This window comes from Peromyscus leucopus, chromosome 5 (genome assembly GCF_004664715.2).
Source record: "Peromyscus leucopus breed LL Stock chromosome 5, UCI_PerLeu_2.1, whole genome shotgun sequence".
NCBI lineage: Eukaryota > Metazoa > Chordata > Mammalia > Rodentia > Cricetidae > Peromyscus > Peromyscus leucopus.
This window is the reverse complement of record NC_051067.1, coordinates 87,126,743-87,144,312: the sequence shown is the minus strand read 5'-3', so window position 1 is coordinate 87,144,312 and position 17,570 is coordinate 87,126,743. Positions and strand designations below refer to the sequence as shown.

The 17,570-nt window shown below is 46.3% G+C and overlaps 1 protein-coding gene across 2 annotated transcripts in view; it reads right to left on the bottom strand.

The window, feature by feature from the left end:
- Positions 1 to 14,987, bottom strand: part of LOC114688097 (short coiled-coil protein) — a 32,076-nt gene extending 17,089 nt beyond the window's left edge. The window contains exon 1 of one of the 2 annotated variants that reach the window (XM_037206124.1): positions 14,822 to 14,987. In XM_037206124.1, coding sequence (XP_037062019.1) covers positions 14,822 to 14,888 — 67 coding nt within the window. In that variant the 5' untranslated portion in view covers positions 14,889 to 14,987. The remainder of the gene's footprint in view (positions 1 to 14,821) is intronic. The other variant, XM_037206123.1, reaches the window with a different exon arrangement.
- Positions 14,988 to 17,570: the final 2,583 nt, after the last annotated feature.

Below are 17,570 nucleotides of genomic sequence, written 5' to 3'. Positions count from 1 at the left end.
ATGAAAATGCAGAATAAAGTACCTCTCTCAAACACTAGCATAATCTGTTGATCTAATCATAGGCAATAATAGCTGTTAATATAAGAAATCGCAGTGGTCTGGATGAGCAGACACTGTAAGTGAAATGAGTATATCATCCCTCCTAAGATGGGCTCATCACTTTAAGGGGGGAAGGGGCTTCATGCAGCTTCTAAAGCGGGTTTTGTGCATAGCCATCATATCCTTTTCAACCAGCGTGCACCAGACAAATCACAAAGACAGGAAATGATTCGAGTGACTTGGCCATTGCCAGAGGGTGCTGTGTAACCAGAACCCTCCTTGGCTCCACAAGAGGGCTGACACCATTGCCTCCCGCTTATCCCACCGAAGGGCTTACTTCGCACCTGTGCTGGAGAGGGACTGGAAGCCGCTGGGGGTGAAGCATGCTGTGCAATTTGTTGTCAACTGGATGGGGCACTGACATTTGGAAGGGTTGGGTAACTTCCCAACATTAGTCGCCACAGCTAGCTGAAGCAGGATTTGCTCCCAAGGACTTCAGCTCCAGCCCTTGTAAGTATTATCTTACTCAGTGACTTTCCTGGGAAAGGCATAGCCCGTAACCAAAGGTTGGGCGATGGAAACATTACTCACGGAGTGATGTGACTGCCTAGAGGACTTAGTTGCCATGATTTAAGCCAGCACTTTAAAAAAAAAAAAATAAAGTCAAAACTCTCTCTCAAAATTACTGCTCTCAGATTAGTCAAGTGTTTCCTTATCCCTTAGACCAGATGCCATCAATACCTTAGGATATCTGTGGTCTCGACAGATATCCTACATGTCAGATATTTACATGATTCATAACACTAGCAAAATTACAGTTATGAAGAAACTATGAAATAATGTTATGATTGGGGGTCACCACAACAGGAGGAGCTGTCCTGAAGGGCTGCAGCATTGGGAAGGCTGAGAACCACTGTCTTAGGGTGTGTTCAGCAAGCATGCCAGAGAGACAGAATGGTGGGGTCAGGAGTTATACTCATTTCTTTTCCCTCTGCTATGACCACATACCTGATAAGAAACAACTTATGATAACAAGAGTTTACTTCAGCTTTCAGTTCAAGGGGAAGCCCATCAAGGTGAGGCGGGTGAGGCAGCTGATCCCATTATATCCTTAGAGAGTGAACAGGGAGCGGGGCTAGACTATGAAAGCCCCAGACCCAGCCCTAGTGATCCTGAGCCACTTCCAGCCAGGACCCACCTCTTAACGGTTGCACAATGGTCCAAAACAGCTCCGCAGCTGGAGACCAAGGGTTCAAACACATGAGCCTGAGGAAGCAATTTCACATCCAAACCACAACAGGTATGAAATCCCCTAAGAGGAGGGCTGAGGGCCCATGGCGGGAGAGGAGAGAGGATGTGGAGACAAGGCCCCAGAGAGCAGCTGAGAGAGTCTAAGGGGCTCGGCAAAAGCCAAGGAGAGTGGCCAGTCCTCTGTGGAATGAGGGGTGGGGCTGAGGCGGTTTCCACACTTACAATGCTTTACTCACCAGTCTCCATCAGGAGGAGACCAAACGGGGTGAAATACTGTCCTTAAAAGAAATGCAGGCCAAGCCTGAGACATGGCCATCAAGTCCAATGCCCTGAGTTCAACCCTGGGAGACCGACATGGTGGGAGAAGTGACTTCCAAAAGTTTTACTCTGTCCTCCACACATGTGCCACATGCACACACACACACACACACACACACACACACACACACACACACACACAGACTTGCGCATGTGCACACGCACATAAAAATATATAGTATGTGTTAAAACATGTAGAAGAAGGTTTAGGGAAAGCAAGCAAAATGACAACTCACTTCTACACCACAACTTTCTCCGAGTCACAGTATCTGATATGAAGATGTTAAAGTCATAATCTTAACAAGAGTTCTGTTTTTGATCCATGTTGTAATGGTTTGTATATAGTGTTCCCCTGAAAGACTCATGTGCTGAAGGCTTGGTCTCCAGCTGACAGATCCAATCAATAAACAGTGATCAAATCATGAGGGCTCTGACTTCATCATTAGATTAGGCCGTTAGGGTTCTAAACTTGAAAGCAGTATTAGGACAGGCACCTGACTGGGACAATTGGACCACTGGGGTTGAGGCTCTGACGGATGTCCCGCTTGTCTTGCCAGCTGCTTCCACAACAACGTGGTGAGCAGCTTCTCCTGTTTCTCCCTGAACTGGTGGCTCCGCTTTGCCACAGGCCCAAAAGCAATGGAGACAGCTGACAGAAGATCGAGATCTCTGAACTGTGACTCTAACTGAATCTTTCTTCTTCAGACTTTACCATGTGACAGCGTTGGGTTGTAAACCCCTAATTCCTGAGGGGAATTAAGATGACACTGTGGGCGGTCCAGCCACCCAGCCTTCTTCCTCCACTCTAGGCCTGAGGCTCAAACCAGATATCCTAAATTTACCTGCTGTTCTCAAGGGCCTGGGACAAAGGAAGCTTATTAAATATCTGTTAAGTAGGTGCCTGAATAAAGGACTACTGGACTGGTCCTGTTTACCACCCTGCCTTCTCCTTGCCAGAGAGAAACCTGGAGGCTAACCTACAGAGATGCAAATAAAAGATCTGAACAGTTCAGGACAGTGGGGTTAGAATCGCTACACACTTCTTCAAAATAATGTCTTAAAATTATAAAACATTATTGTATGCATGAAAATCACATTAAAAAATTAAAGAGGTGCCAGGCAGTGGTGGTGCACACCTTTAATCCCAGATGGCAAGTATTGGTGCTTCAAATGCTTCTCAAAGTCAGCCTGCAGGTTAGGATCGATTCCTTGCTCCCATAAATTAGTTTTGATTTTTTTTAAAGTATTGTATAGCAGTCACTAAGAACAAGAATTAATAAATGGGATCTCATGAAACTGAAAATCTTCTGTACAGTTAAGGAAACTACCATTTGGACAAGGTGACAGCCTACAGAATTGGAAAAGACTTTTTACCAACTTCACATCCAATAGAGGGCTAATATCTAAAATATATAAACAACTCAAAAAAAAAACTGGATGTCAAGAAAACAAGGAACTCAATTTAAAAACAGGGTACAGAACTAAGAGAATTCTCAGAAGAGGAAACTCAAATGACTCTTAAAGAAATGTTCAACATCCTTAGTCATCATGGAAATGTAAATCAAAAATACTTTGAAATTTCATCTCACACCAATCAGAATGGCCAAGATCAATAAAACAAATGACAGCTCATGGTGGTACGGATGTGGAGTAAGAGAAGTACTCCTCCATTGCTGGTGGGAGTGCAAACTTGTACAGCCACTATGGAGATCTGTGACTGCTCTTCAGGAACCTGGGAATAGACCTACCTCAAGATCCAGTCATACTCAAAGGACTCCACATCCTACTACAGAGACACTTGCTAAACAGTGCTCACAGCTGCTCTATTCATACCCAGAAATTGGAAACAATCTAGAGGTCTATCAACAGATGAATGTATAAAGAAAATATGATACATTTTATACAACAGAATATTACTCAGCCATTTAAAAAAATGAAATTGCTGGACGGTGGTGGTGGCGGCGGCGGCGGCGGCGGTGGTGGCATACGCCTTTAATCCCAGCACTCAGGAGGCAGAGGCACGCAGAGTTCAAGACTAGCCTGGTCTATAGAGCCAGATCCAGGACAGGCAACAAAACTACACAGAGAAACCCTGTCTCGAAAAACAAAAAACAAAACAAAACAAACAAAAAAAAATTAAAAATAAAATAAAAAATAAATGAAATTCTCAGGTTAATGGATGGAACTAGAAAAAAATCATCCTAAGTGAAGTCACTCAGCTGCAAAAATACAAATATGGTGTGTATGAACTTTTATGTGGACGTCAGCTGTTAAGTCATTGATAAACAAGCTATGGTCTGTATAACCACAGAGGTTAGGAAGAGAGGAAGGGACTGGGGAGGATGGATGGATCTCCCTAGGGAAGAAAAATAGAATAGATAGTTATGGATGGATAGGGGCCACTGGAACAAAAGGATCAAGCAAGGAGAAGGGAAGAGGGGTAGAGGAAGGAATATGGGAAGAGGCAGCTAAAACTAAAGGCCATGTGAGAGTTCATAAGGAAACCTAATACAGTAGAAGTTTCCTAAACTATACATATATTGTTGTGCCCAGGTCACAAGACCCCCAAGGAAAACCACCACAGAGCCATTATCCGATGCAAGCACACAGAGGTTTTTATTAACAAAACAAGCAAGCTTGGTCCACCACCCAGCATCCAACACAGCGGGTGGAGGAGAACGCCCAGAGCACTCACTTGAAGGGGTTTAGATAGGGAAAGTTTACATGCAGCTTGGGATTGGATGAGGGGGCTAGGGGTGAGATAAGCATAAGGTTACTAATTACTAACAGGATTCAGGGTATCTGCAGAGACACACATTTTTATTCCCTATGTCCTGCTTTTGTTGACACATTCAGATTCATTGTTCCAGTCCTACTCTCCTCTAAGGTCAGCTTCTGGTCACTTGAGTCCATTACTCCCCATATCTTGTTTTGCCAAGTCTAGGATACAGAGATTTATTGTCCCAGCCTTATAAGTTCAATTTCTGATCACTTCTAAGACTGCTGGTCAGCAAATACCTTTGGAGGAGGGGAGGGGGAAGCGTCTCTCAAGATGACTCCTGATTTTTCCCTTTCAATATGAAGCAGATCTAAATGAAATCGCCAAATAACAAGCGAGACAAACCCCCATCTGGACATCTCATCACCAAATGAAGCTTCCAGTACCAGGATTGGGTCACAGCTAACTGAGCTATGGCCAAATGGGTTCCATGGAAACCTCCAAACAACCCAGGCTATTGTCAAGGCTATTGGTTGCTCTATGTGTCATAACCAGAGTGTTGGACGGGACACCAATGTTGGTTAAACAGCACACTGCTCGTGGCTGGCGGCCATGCCGGCAGAGGAGAGTGCTGATTGGAAGAATCACAAGCCATGGTTACCTTTTTAGAGCTTTACTGGGAGAGGGGAGAGAGGGAGAGAGGGAGAAAGAGGGAAGGAGAGAGAGAGAGAGAGAGAGAGAGAGAGAGAGAGAGAGAGAGAGAAGAGGGAAGGAAGGAAGGAGGGAAGGGAAGGGAAGGGAAGGAAGGGAAGGGAAGGGAAGAAGGGAAGGGAAGGGAAGGGAAGAAGAAGAAGGGAAGGGAAGGAGAGGGAAGGGAAGGGAAGGGAAGGGAAGAAGGGAAGGAAGGGAAGGAAGAAGGGAAGGGAAGAGAAGGGAAGGGAAGAAGGAAGGGAAGGGAGGGAAGGGAAGGGAAGGGAAGGGAAGGGAAGGAAGGGAAGAAGGGAAGGGAAGAGAAGGGAAGGGAAGAAGGAAGGGAGGGAAGGGAAGGGAAGGGAAGGGAAGGGAAGGGAAGGGGAAGGGAAGGGAAGGGAAGAAGGGAAGGGAAGGGAAGAAGGGAAGGGAAGGGAAGAAGGGAAGGGAAGGGAAGGGAAGGGAAGGGAAGGAAGGGAAGGGAAGGGAAGGAAGGGAAGGGAAGGGAAGGGAAGGGAAGGGAAGGGAAGGGAAGGGAAGGGAAGGGAAGGGAAGGGAAGGGAAGGGAAGGGAAGGGAAGGGGGAGAGAGAGCAGACTCAGGTTTGATGCTTTTCTCTCATCCGGAGGTGCTGTCCTTAGTTAGTTTGCAGCTGCAAGAAAACTATTATCTTCCTTAGCAGTTGTTGTGGCTCCTACATATTTTCTTTATCCTGACCCTGCTGGCTGTAACTTTTAATTGGCATCTTTTACTGTGTGAGGCGATGTTTTCCTGTAACTAGAGCTAGACTCAAGGTTCAGGGCTCAAGGGCACATTGTGCTGTGCCAGGGGCCTACATTCTGTTGGGTATTTTCCACAGCCTGTCATGACTGCAGAATAGTCAAGGCAGGGGTCTGGGCAGGGACTTGGCTTCCTTACCACACAAACTGTTTGAGGCCAGCCTGGTCTACAGAGAGAGATCCAGGAAAGGCGCAAAGCTACACAAAGAAACCCTACCTCAAAAAACCAAACCAAACCAAAACAAAACAACAACAACAAAAAAAAAACATGGGTTTACTTCATATATTTACTTTTGTGACTTTCTTTGTTTTGTGATGAGTTTTGTTTTTGTTTGTTTGTTTGTTTGTTTGTTTGTTTGTTTTCAATATGGTAACAAGTTATCTGCATTTCTAAAGAAGCCAACAGATTTCCTAGTTGTCAACAGAACCCAGGACCTCCAGGGAAATTGACTAGATGAGTCATCATTCTGCAAGACCTGCCTGGGTGTTTGGTTGGTTGGTTGGTTGGTTGGTTGGTTGGTTGGTTGGTTGGTTGGTTTTGTTTTTCAAGACAGGATTTCTCTGTGTCACCTTGGCTATCTGGGAACTCACTCTGTAGCCCAGGCTGCCCTTGAACTCATACAGATTCACCTGCCTCTGCATCCCAAGTGCTGGAATTAAAAGTTTTTACCACCACCACCTGGCAAAGGTTTAATTTTAAAAAAACGAAAAACAAACAAACAAACACTAAAAAGAGCCTTCAAAATACAGTCATGGGAGCGTGGCAAACCTGCTAGCTATGAATTCACCTACTCGCTCTCCATCAAATGATTGTACTTCAGGGAAAAATGATAATGTCCCAAATTACAAAGTGGACAAATAAAAGTATTAGAATTTATGTTAGTTTTAAAATAACATGATGTACAAGAATTGTTCTTAGAGAAGCACTTTGAAATATAGGCTCACCCTGGGCAATTCTCTAGACACTCACTGGCTGGGAAATTGACTCTTTTGAGATCAACAATCATATACATCAGAATCATTTCTGTGAAAGGGCTCAAAGCAAGAACAGACATCCACCATGCAGGTACTATTTAAGGGGCTTCACAGCAGCAGGGAGGGAAAGCCATCCAGTACTTCAAAAGAATTTTAAAGTGATAAGAAACATGGTTTAAAGAAATTCTTGCAATTTTTCTTTTAAGCAAACGAAGCTTTCTGAATACTTAGCATGACCTTGATTGTGGTGCTGGGGGTGCCCAAGCTAAATATTAACACGGAAGAGTTATTTATAGCTGCAGAGCCCTTTGTATGCCGAGAGGAGGTGAAGGCCCTGTGCAGGGACAGGAAGAGCATAAGCTACTCCTAACTGCTTCCACAGCAAAAGGAGTCACACATGCACACATTCAGGTGGAAAGGAAGAGAGGAGGCCTATGGATCCCACTCAACAGGCTACCAAGAGACCCTTCATGTCTCAACGTTGAGGGTTCATACTGAATACTAGACTCTAAGGTAGCAAAACACCACTTTCTCTGCTGGGTGGTGGTGGCGCACACCTTTAATCCCAGCACTTGGGAGGCAGAGGCAGGTGGATCTCTGTGTTCAAGGCCAGCCTGGTCTACAAAGTGAGTTCCAGGACAGCCAGGGCGACACAGAGAAACCCTGTCTTAGTTAGGGTTTCTATTGCTGTGATGAAACACCACGACCAAAAGGCAAGTTGGGGAGGAAAAGGTTTATTAGGTTTATCTAATTGCTGTTCATCACTGAAGGAAGTGAGGACAGGAACTCAAACAGGACAGGAACCTGGAGGCAGGAGCTGATGCAAAGACCATGGAGGGTACTGCTTACTGGCTTACTTCCCCTGGCTTGCTTGGCCTGCTTTCTTATAGAACATGAAAGGGAAAAATCAGTAGCCATCTTGAGAGACACTTCCCCCTCCCCTCCTCCAAAGGTATTTGCTGACCAGCAGTCTTAGAAGTGATCAGAAATTGAACTTATAAGGCTGGGACAATAAATCTGTGTATCCTGGACTTGGCAAAACAAGATATGGGAAGTAATGGACTCAAGTGACCAGAAGCTGACCTCAGAGGAGAGTAGGACTGGAACAATGAATCTGAATGTGTCAACAAAAGCAGGACATGGGGAGTAAAAACTTATGTCTCTGTAGATACCCTGAATCCTGTTAGTAATTAGTAACCTTATGCTTATCTCACCCCTAGCCCCCTCATCCAATCCCAAGCTGCATGTAAACTTTCCCTATCTAAACCCCTTCAAGTGAGTGCTCTGGGCGTTCTCCTCCACCCGCTGTGTTGGATGCTGGGTGGTGGACCAAGCTTGCTTGTTTTGTTAATAAAAACCTCTGTGTGCTTGCATCGGATAATGGCTCTGTGGTGGTCTTCCTTGGGGGACTTGTGAGCTGGGCACAACAAACCCACAACTACCAGTCCAGTGATGGCACCACCCACCATGGGCTGGGCCCTCCCTCATTGATCACCAAATGAGAAAATACCTTACAGCTGGATCTCATGGAGGCATTTCCTCAACTGAGGCTCCTTCCTCTCTGATGACTAGCTTGTGTCAAGCTGACACACAAAACCAGCCATCTCGAAAACCAAAAATAAAGAATAAAACAACATGGCTTTCTGGAGAAACTTTTAATGTGACTCATATTCTCTCTCTCCCTCTCTCCCTCTCTTCTTCCTCCCCTTCTCTCTCCTCCCCCTCTCCCCCTCTCTTTCCCCTCTCTCCTCTCCCCTTCCCCTCCTCTCTCCCCATCTCCCTCTTTCTCCCTCTCTCCCCCTCCCCCTCTCTTTCTCCCTCCCCCCCTCCCTCCCACTTCCCATCCAGGACCCAAAAGCATGATTAGGGGGTATATTGAAGTAAATAAAACCCCTGGGGGCTCTCCCCTGGTGGGGGGGGTGTATCACAATTGTCAGGGATTCTGAGTAAATGAAAGCTGTAACCTCTGCTTCTGCTTGTTGTGAATCTAGTGAAGAGGAAAAGACCCTGTTGCTGTGAGGAGACTGAGGACAGTTTTGTCTTTTAAAGGAAGAGTCAAAACATTAATACTTATCTTCTGGTGAGAAAATGAGGGGATGTTCTAGATTACTGAAAATATTTAGATGTTGCCACAGCAGTCCATTCCTTAAGCTTGTTTGTTTAGCTGATTCTTTTAATTGTGTAGCTCATTTGTTTCAGTATGACTTCTATGATTGAAGAGATTTCTGCAGAGAGAGGATGTAACGTCGCATAGTGATGCATCAGAGACCCTGAGCTGGGCATCCTCAGCACTGCTGGCAGTCAGCTAACCCCTTCTTAAATGCCTTGTGCTGAGTCTCTAAGACATGTTTTCCCCACACCTGGGAGGAATTCCTAATGCCTTCATCCATATTATCTTCAGCTTGGAGGGACAGATGTCTCACTTATGGTGATGTCACCATTCATACTCAGAGGGACTCAGATGCCAGATGAGCATGCTGAGACTTTCTGCCATGCTAGGTGTGATGAATACACTCATTTGTTTTGGAGGAAGACAGCATTTCCCCCCATAGAACAGATGGTCTTTCTGACACCCTTAAAGGTATCTGGATATCTCCATACATGGCATACGACACAACACACCATGCCAAAAAATGGAAAAACTGTAGCCCTAACCAGTCCCTGACTAGCCCTAGTCAATTAGAATATATTAATATGATTGCCACTTGCTTAAGCCAATCACATCTAAAATGACCTAACTGCCCTAGGAACTCCCCTTGGCTATGCTTAAAGGGAGCCTGGTGAATTCCTCTTGGGTTATAGGTTGCCTTTGTGTGGGATGGCCAGCCCCAGCATGCTGGAAGCTTTCTTGAGATAATAAATACTCTTGCTGGGATGATGGTCTTTTGTGGAACTTCTCCAGGACCCTAACACTGACATCACTGTCCACATTATGTTTCGAGGCAGGATCTCTCACTCAAGCTGAAGACCACTGATTAGGTAGGACTAGCTGGCCAGCAAGCCCCAAGAACCATACTGTTTCTGTTTCTCCAGCTCTGGGGCTACAGACACATACTGCTTTGCCTTGTCTGGCTTTTTTTTTTTTTTCCCTTTGAGACAGTCTCACTATGTAGCCCAGGAACTCACTCTGTAGACCAGGCTGACCTTAAACTCACTGAGATCTGCCTGCTGCTGCCTTCTGAGAGCTGGGATTAGGGCTACACTATCATGCCAGACCCATGGCTGGGTTTGTTACATCACTGCACAGGATCAGAATTCAGATCCTCATATTTGCATAGTGTATTGGTTATTTTCTGTTACAGCGGTAAAGCACTGAGCAAAAGCAATTCAAAAGGGGGTTTATTTGGCTTACATTTCCACTTCACAGTCTATCATTGAGGGGAATCAGGGCAGGAACTCAAGGAAGGAACTTGAAGCAGAAACCACAGAAGAATGCTGCTTGCTGACATGTTCTCCTTGGATTGCACAGCTTGCTGACCCACCCAAGGGGAGCACCAACCCACCACCTAAGGGGAGCACCACCCACAGTGGTCTGAACCTCCCACATCAATCATTAGTCAAGAAAAATGTTCCTGCAGACTTGTCCAAAGACCAACCTGATGGAGGCAGTCCCTCAATTGAGGTCCCCTCTTCTCAGGTGACTCTAGTTGTGGCAAGTTGACCAAAACCTAACCACTGCACCTGTGGCAATCACTTTACTGACAGAGCCATCTCCCCATCTCCCTGAATAATCTTTTAAGTTACTGTTCATCTATTCCCTATGATGGGACACCTTGCTCAGCCGTGAGGCAGGGGAAGGAGCTTGGTCCTGCCTCAACTTGAGATGCCAGCCTGTGTTGACTCCCATAGGAGGCCTTTCTGGACCCTTTCTGAGGAGCAGATGGGGAGAGGGGGGTAGAAAGGAGGTGGGGGGAGGGAACCAGATGAGAGGAGGAAGGGGAAACTGTATGTATGTAAAATAAATACAAACAGTTACTGCTCATGACCAAATTCACTAGGAGGTGTAAACAGACACAACACAGGGATTACCACTAATTCTGGCCAGCATCCCACCCTGCCACACACCAGTGTGCATGTGTCTACACATGGATGACATTCTCCACATCCTAAGAACTTGTCCAGTAACATGTCCACTCCAGAACTCTCCTCAGCATAGTGGACTCCCAGGGTGTCCACTGTAACCTAGCAAAGCTGTTTACAGCCACACAGCAGACATGGGAGTGAGATGCCAGCTGCAAATGCTGCCTCCCTTTAGCACCGGGAAAGAAGCAGGGCCTCTGCATGAGCAGGGTCTCTGCATGTTCAGGGCCTCTGCATGAGCAGGGCCTCTTGTCTGCATGAGCAGGGCCTCTTGTCTGCATGAGCAGGGCCTCTGCATGAGCAGGGTCTCTGCATGAGCAGGGCCTCTTGTCTGCATGAGCAGGGCCTCTGCATGAGCAGGGTCTCTGCATGAGCAGGACTCTTGTTGGGGCTCAGGACTTCCCTAGGCTGGGCAGCCACAAATCTGTTTCCCTCTTTAGCTCGTATTAAAAGGATGGATGAGAGGAAAACGAACCCAGGCCCTTGCTACCTTGTCCTGGAACGTTAATTAATGTTTCATCTGCTTGGCCAAGGAGACAGCAGAGGGCCTTCTGAAAGCTTTTCAAACCTGGCTATTCTGAGCAGTCGTGAGGGGCTGCAGCAAGTCCTGCGTGGTGGGAGGAAGTGGTACCGAATACAAAGCGCATAACCATTGTGTCACTTGTCTGAGAAGCACAGTACAACCTGGCAGGGGGGGCTAACCAGCTGATACCGAAAGCAGCTTTGACTATGATTCAGGAGAGCTTCAGAAAGCAGGGTCAGAAAGCAGGCTGAGGCGTAAAGGGAGGCACAGTGGAAGGACACGGGGGTGACAGAGAGGAAGGGGCTTCACTGTGAGGAAGGAACTGTGCTCTTGTGCACATCCACCTTCCCTGTCCCTCCCCAAGCCTATTTATCAGGACCAGTCAGGAGGCAGTCCAGGTTTACAGTACAGAGTCCACTCCACACCGTGGTTACCATGAGAACTACGGGACTTTGTTAGGAGCTTCCTGAAGCGGGAGCAGAGGAGCTGAAATGCGCTTGCTGCTTGACACGCTGATTCCAGATACCTCCATGGTCATCTCAATCCTCAAAGGGATTCTGAGGCATTTTCTTAGGGTCACTTTGCATCTGAAGAGCTGAGGCTTGCAGAGTCAAATCCTGGCTTCTCCAGAGCACAGGCCCTTCCTGCCACACCACCCCATGACAGTTCTGCAGCTAAGCGGGTCCCATCCACTGCCCGGCAGGTGAGAGTAGATATTTCCTGAGAGCAGGGTCAAACTGATCCCAAAGTATAGGAAGGAGGCTCAAAAAAATTACAGAAATAATTTAGGAATGGCTGCCTGCCTGACTTGTTTCAATGAAACACACACAAATCTAGTCTGAATAAAGTCCGGGTTGTGTCTTCTAGATGCTCATAGTCTATTGCGTGAGATTTACATGTACATCGTATGCGTATACAATATGCTTATATTGGTTACTTTTCTTATTGTTATGAGCAAATAGCTGACGAGAAGCAGCTGAAGGGAGAAGGTGTGTTTGCTTCATCATGGTGAAGGCAGGGACCCTAGCAGGAACAGGAGGTGCCTGATCACAGGGCATCGGCAATCAGGAAGCTGAGAGACATGCTCAGCTCGCTTTTCTCCTTGTTATTCAGTCTGGGACTCCAGACTGTGGAATGCTGCCACTCACATTTAGGGTGGAGGTTCCCGCTTCAGTTAACCCAATCTAGAAACTCCCTCGCAGACATGCCTCAGGGTTGTCTCACAGGTGGGTCAAGATCCTGGCGGGTTGACAGGGATATCACAATGCTACTCAGCAATACTGACTGATAAGGGGCATTCAAGGTCCTTAAGGAGAAAAGAGGTTAAGTTGCCAGCCTGAGGAGTTCAAGGAGGGCTTTCTGGAGGAGACACTGCCTGAGTGAGATCTTACAGGAAAGTAGGGGTTAGCCAGGGAAGACAGAGGTAGGTGTATTATTTCAAGCAATCAGAGGAACCACTCAGAACCTAGACGTGAAATAGGAATCGTGTACAGGGAACACTAAGTGTCTCCCCCTGAGCCCACATAAGGTGGCAGGAAATGACACTGAGGGACAGGTGGAGACAGGAAATAGCAACTGAGTAACAACTCAATGTGTTGAACTTCAGCCAATAGGGATGGGGGGGGGCAGACACCAAGAGTGAAGAGTAAGAGTTGGACTAGGAAGGACAACGGAAAGGTTGGTGCTGTGGCCACCAGAAGGGAAACTGGGAATCGATCTGAGAGTCGGAGGACCTGTTGATAGCCAGATTAATTAAGGTGGCACACACTAATAATGAAATAGTGTTCTGCCTTAAAATGGAAGGAGATTCCACCAGCTCTGTGACCATGGGTGAGCTCGGGGTCATTGTGTTGAGTGAAGTAAGCCAGACACAGCAAGGCAAATGCTGCCCTCTCTTGCTTACAGAGGGAATCTAAGGGTGCCAAGGATGCCAAGCTTACTGGAACAGAGAACAGAAATGGGAGTTAATGGAGGCTGGGAGCCAGAAAGGTCAGGGGAGATGCTGGGTAAAAGGTAAAAAATAATATGTAAGTAATAGATAAATAATTCAAGAAGTCCAGTGAGGATCTTGCTGACTGTAGTTCATAACAGCATATTATATACTCCAAATTACCGAGAGGGTGGGTTTAAGTGTTCTCATAAAAACACACTAGAGATCTGAAGTTTTTAACGTATTTATGTAATATTTTTATTTGTATATAATAATTAGGGTGTGGCTGAGTGGATAAATAAAGAGAGGGGTGTTTCAGAAAGTCTCCCTTCTCTCAGCCCACTTTACAATGCACAGAAGTGTGTGACCTGTCTGTGTCCAGGCTCTAAAGCAGTCGCCCAGACCAGAGACTACAGGATTTGGCATGCACCATGGCTGTCACCCCGACTTCAGAAGCCAAGAAACAGGCTTTCTTCTCTGTCTTTGTCTCCTTCGCTGCTTTCTTTCCTCAGCGCTACAAAAGGCAGCAAGCAGCACCCTAGTCCGTCTCCAGCCCTGCGACTGTACCTTTCCTCTCCTAGGAAGGGTGGAAATACTCCTGGAATTCCCAAGACCCCAGCCCGTCTGCAGCGGGCCTCCCCCGGAGTCCACTGTGGTAACTGTCTGGCAGGCTGCACATCAGAAAAACACACTTTGAATGTGAGTATTCAGGGAGAAAGCGGAGAAGCTTGGCTGCATGAAAGAGCAATTGATGTGAAGTACTCAGGTTTTGCTTCCATGCTGGTCACAGTCAGTAACCCCCACAGCTTAGCTGCAGTCCTGCTGGGTTCTTATACTGACTGTGCTATAGAGACTTAGAAAACCATCACACAAACACAAGGGCACAAGTACACACACACACACACACACACACTCACGCACGCGCACACACACACGCACACACGCACACGCACACTTGAGGACTTGTGGTTCTGGAGAGCTCCAGCAATTCAGTGTTCAGCAATGTCTCTTTTAGACTCTGAGACGCTGGATGAGTGACTGTTCTGAGATCCCTTCTCCCATGTTAAATTCTGCAAACTTTGTCTTTGCTTAAAACTAAACATTTCTGACACAGGTCTTAAAGCTAGTCGGAGCATATTCTAGGTCACTTTTCAGAAATAATAAAAACTATTTGATAAAGTAGAGAAGAAATGAACAAAGGAACATTAACAATACCATAGATTTAGAAACAACGTTGAGGTCATGTTTCCTGAACTAGGAAATGAACACTTTCTATTTTTCTTTGTTGATTTATTTTTTAAAAGCCCATCTAATGTAGCCATGGGAACCTTGGCTATTACTTAACTTAAAAGGAAGAAGAAAAACTGCTCTCAATTAAAAACTGACGTTCCTAACTATACTTTTTCAACTCTTCTCCAATGAGTATGTCTTGCTGTTATAATAAAGGTAATAAAGGTTATATTTCCAACCACCTAGCAGTCAGAGAGCTGCCTGAGCATCCGTGCACACCTTCCCTACCTGCGTCATCTGTTAGCGAGATGCTGGTGAACGCGCAGTCTTCCTCCTCTGTGCTGGCCCCATCCATCTTGCTCACCAGCAGCGCCTGCCTGGGAGGAGCGGCGGTTGCTCCACATGCTCACCCTTGTTGAATCATTAATAAGCACCCAGCAGGTGTTATCTGACCTCCACCCCGTCAGCCTCTCACTGTTCCACTTGAGCTTTGTATTCTCAACCAGAAACAACCCAAGTTAAAGAGTTACAGCGCTTTACCCGACGCTGTCGCCTGGGTCCAGTGGCGCCAAGCCTTCAGTACCCAGCGGTGGTACTGTGTGCTGACTACAGAAATTATGCAGAAAGGATTGGGATGAAATTGAAGGGAAGAGACTGAGCTTGTATGATTGATGTCTTTTGATACCTATTATAAACTTCTCAAGGACCTGATGGAGGAACTTGGCTGACCTGGAGAAAAGTCACTTGGCTTGCATGGAACACAGGGCTAAGTCCACTGTAAGGAATAGATTAAAAGTGACTGATAGACAATGTGAGACTGATAAATGGCACAGGTGCATGTGGAACATTCATGTGAACATAGCTTGCATATAGCGGCCAAAGAGCAACAATGGATGTCTTCCTCAATCTGTCTCCATCTTATATTTCTGAGGCAGGGTCTTCACCTGGAGCCCACCAATTGGCTAGAAGGGTTGGCCAGTGTGGTAGTTTGAATGTCACTGGCCCCCATAAGCTCATAGAGAGTGACGCTATCAGGAGGTGTGGCTTTGTTAGAGTAGGTGTGGCCTTGCTGAAGGAAGATTGTCACTCTGGGAGCAGGCTTTGAGGTTTCCTTTGCTCAGGATACTGCCCAGGGTCACAGTCAACTTCCTATTGCCTGCAAGATGTACTCTCAGCTAATACTCCAGCACCACGTCTGCCTGCACACCACCGGCTCCTCATTCCTGACTTAAAATTTTCTATGTTGAGGTCTAACATGAAAGAGGAAAATTATGCAATTTACAAGATTACAAACATAAAATATATATCCAAGACTTAGATCAAAAGCATTTCCAGTCCCTCAGAGGAAGAGGTTGTAAAGTTCAGCTTGCCTTTTAGCGCTCTACCGGAAGGAACTGCTGGGATAATGTGTTAAAAAGCACTGAGTGGAGAACACGTGAGCACAGGCTGTCCTCACTCCCAAGCTGTGGTGATACACTGTGTATCAAATAAAGCTTCCCTGAGGATCCGAGGACAGCTAGTCACTAGATTAAACATGGAAGCCAGACAGTGGTGGCACACACCTTTAATCCCAGCACTAGGAAGGAAGTGATATGGCTGGGCACAGAAAGGTATATAAAGCGTGAGGAGACAGGAACTAGGCCCCTTTCGGCTGAGGACTCAGAGACTTTCAAACAGAGGATTCGTGGAGTTGGTGAGGTAAGACGTGGCAGTGGCTTGTTCCTTTGTCTCTCTGATCTTTCAGCATTTACCTCAATATCTGGCTCCGGGTTTATATTAAAAGACCATTTAAGATTCGAGCATCACCAAGTGAAAATCTTTTTTTCTGTCCCTTTGCTTGGGCATCTCTGTCACTTTGCTCTTCCCCAGAACAATTTCCATCTGTTTCCTCATCTGTTCAGAACACACGGACTGGGTGTTGGATGCTCAAGACTCTGAGAACAGATTAGTAATTGTGGTACTTGTCTCTCTGAAACTTGGAAATTAGTTGAATTTAAAGCAGACATAGGAAATGAGTGACTAGTCCAGTGGCTAAGAATGACCCCCGTCACATGCTGACCCTGCCTCTCTGTGTGTCACCGGAGGATGGAAACAACATGGCTTCATTCTGCTCTTCTAGATTCTCTGGCGGAGACACAAACTAAATCACTAGATGTGTGTGTTTTCTTCAAGTCTCAAGAGAGTTCAAATTCAAGACTCAAAAGAGAAAGTCAGACAATGATACTCACAGTGTCTGAACCACAGAAGACTTGGGGTGAGTGGTGTACCTCCATTATCAGAGGACACGGGGACTCTCTGATGACCCATGGCAGTGTTGGCAGTCTCATCACATGCAGGCCTTCCTCAGCAGAAGGGCCCATCCTTCTGGGTGTGGTTCAACCTCTGGCTGCCTCTCCTGGCTCTTCCCTGGCTGACAGACTCATGGAGAGGGAATTTAAGACAACTGATCCTTTTGGAGGATCAATCCTTTGGCCCAGAAAGGGAGCCCAGAAAAAGCCACTACCTGGACATATGAACACAAGCATGCACACATGAGCACACACAGACCCATGCACATGTAAATGTGTGTGGGGAGCATGTGTGACTGAGTGTGTCTGAGTGTGGGAATGTGAGTGTGTGTGAAGGTATGAGTATGCATGTGAGCATGTGTGAGCGTGTTTATATGTTTAGTGTGCTAATACGTGGGAAGGGGTGTAAGTGCGTGAGTGTGTGTATTTGTGTCTGTTGTCAGTCTATGTGTTACAGGCCATCCTAGGCCATAGAGCAAGATCTTTTCTCAAAAATAAACAGCAGCAACAACAAAAATACATTTTTTTAAATCAAAAAGTCTAGAAAGAGGCCAGCTTGCTGGCACACACCTGTAATTCCAACCTTCAAGAGGCTGAGATGGGGTAGGAAGTTCAAGGCCAGCCTGGGCTACACAGTCAGAACTTGTCTCAACAACCCCTGCTCCCAAGTCTAGAGAATATAAATCTTAATATGAACTAGGTTGCAAAATCAAGAACATGCTTTCTTATCATGAGCTGCGTTAGCTCTT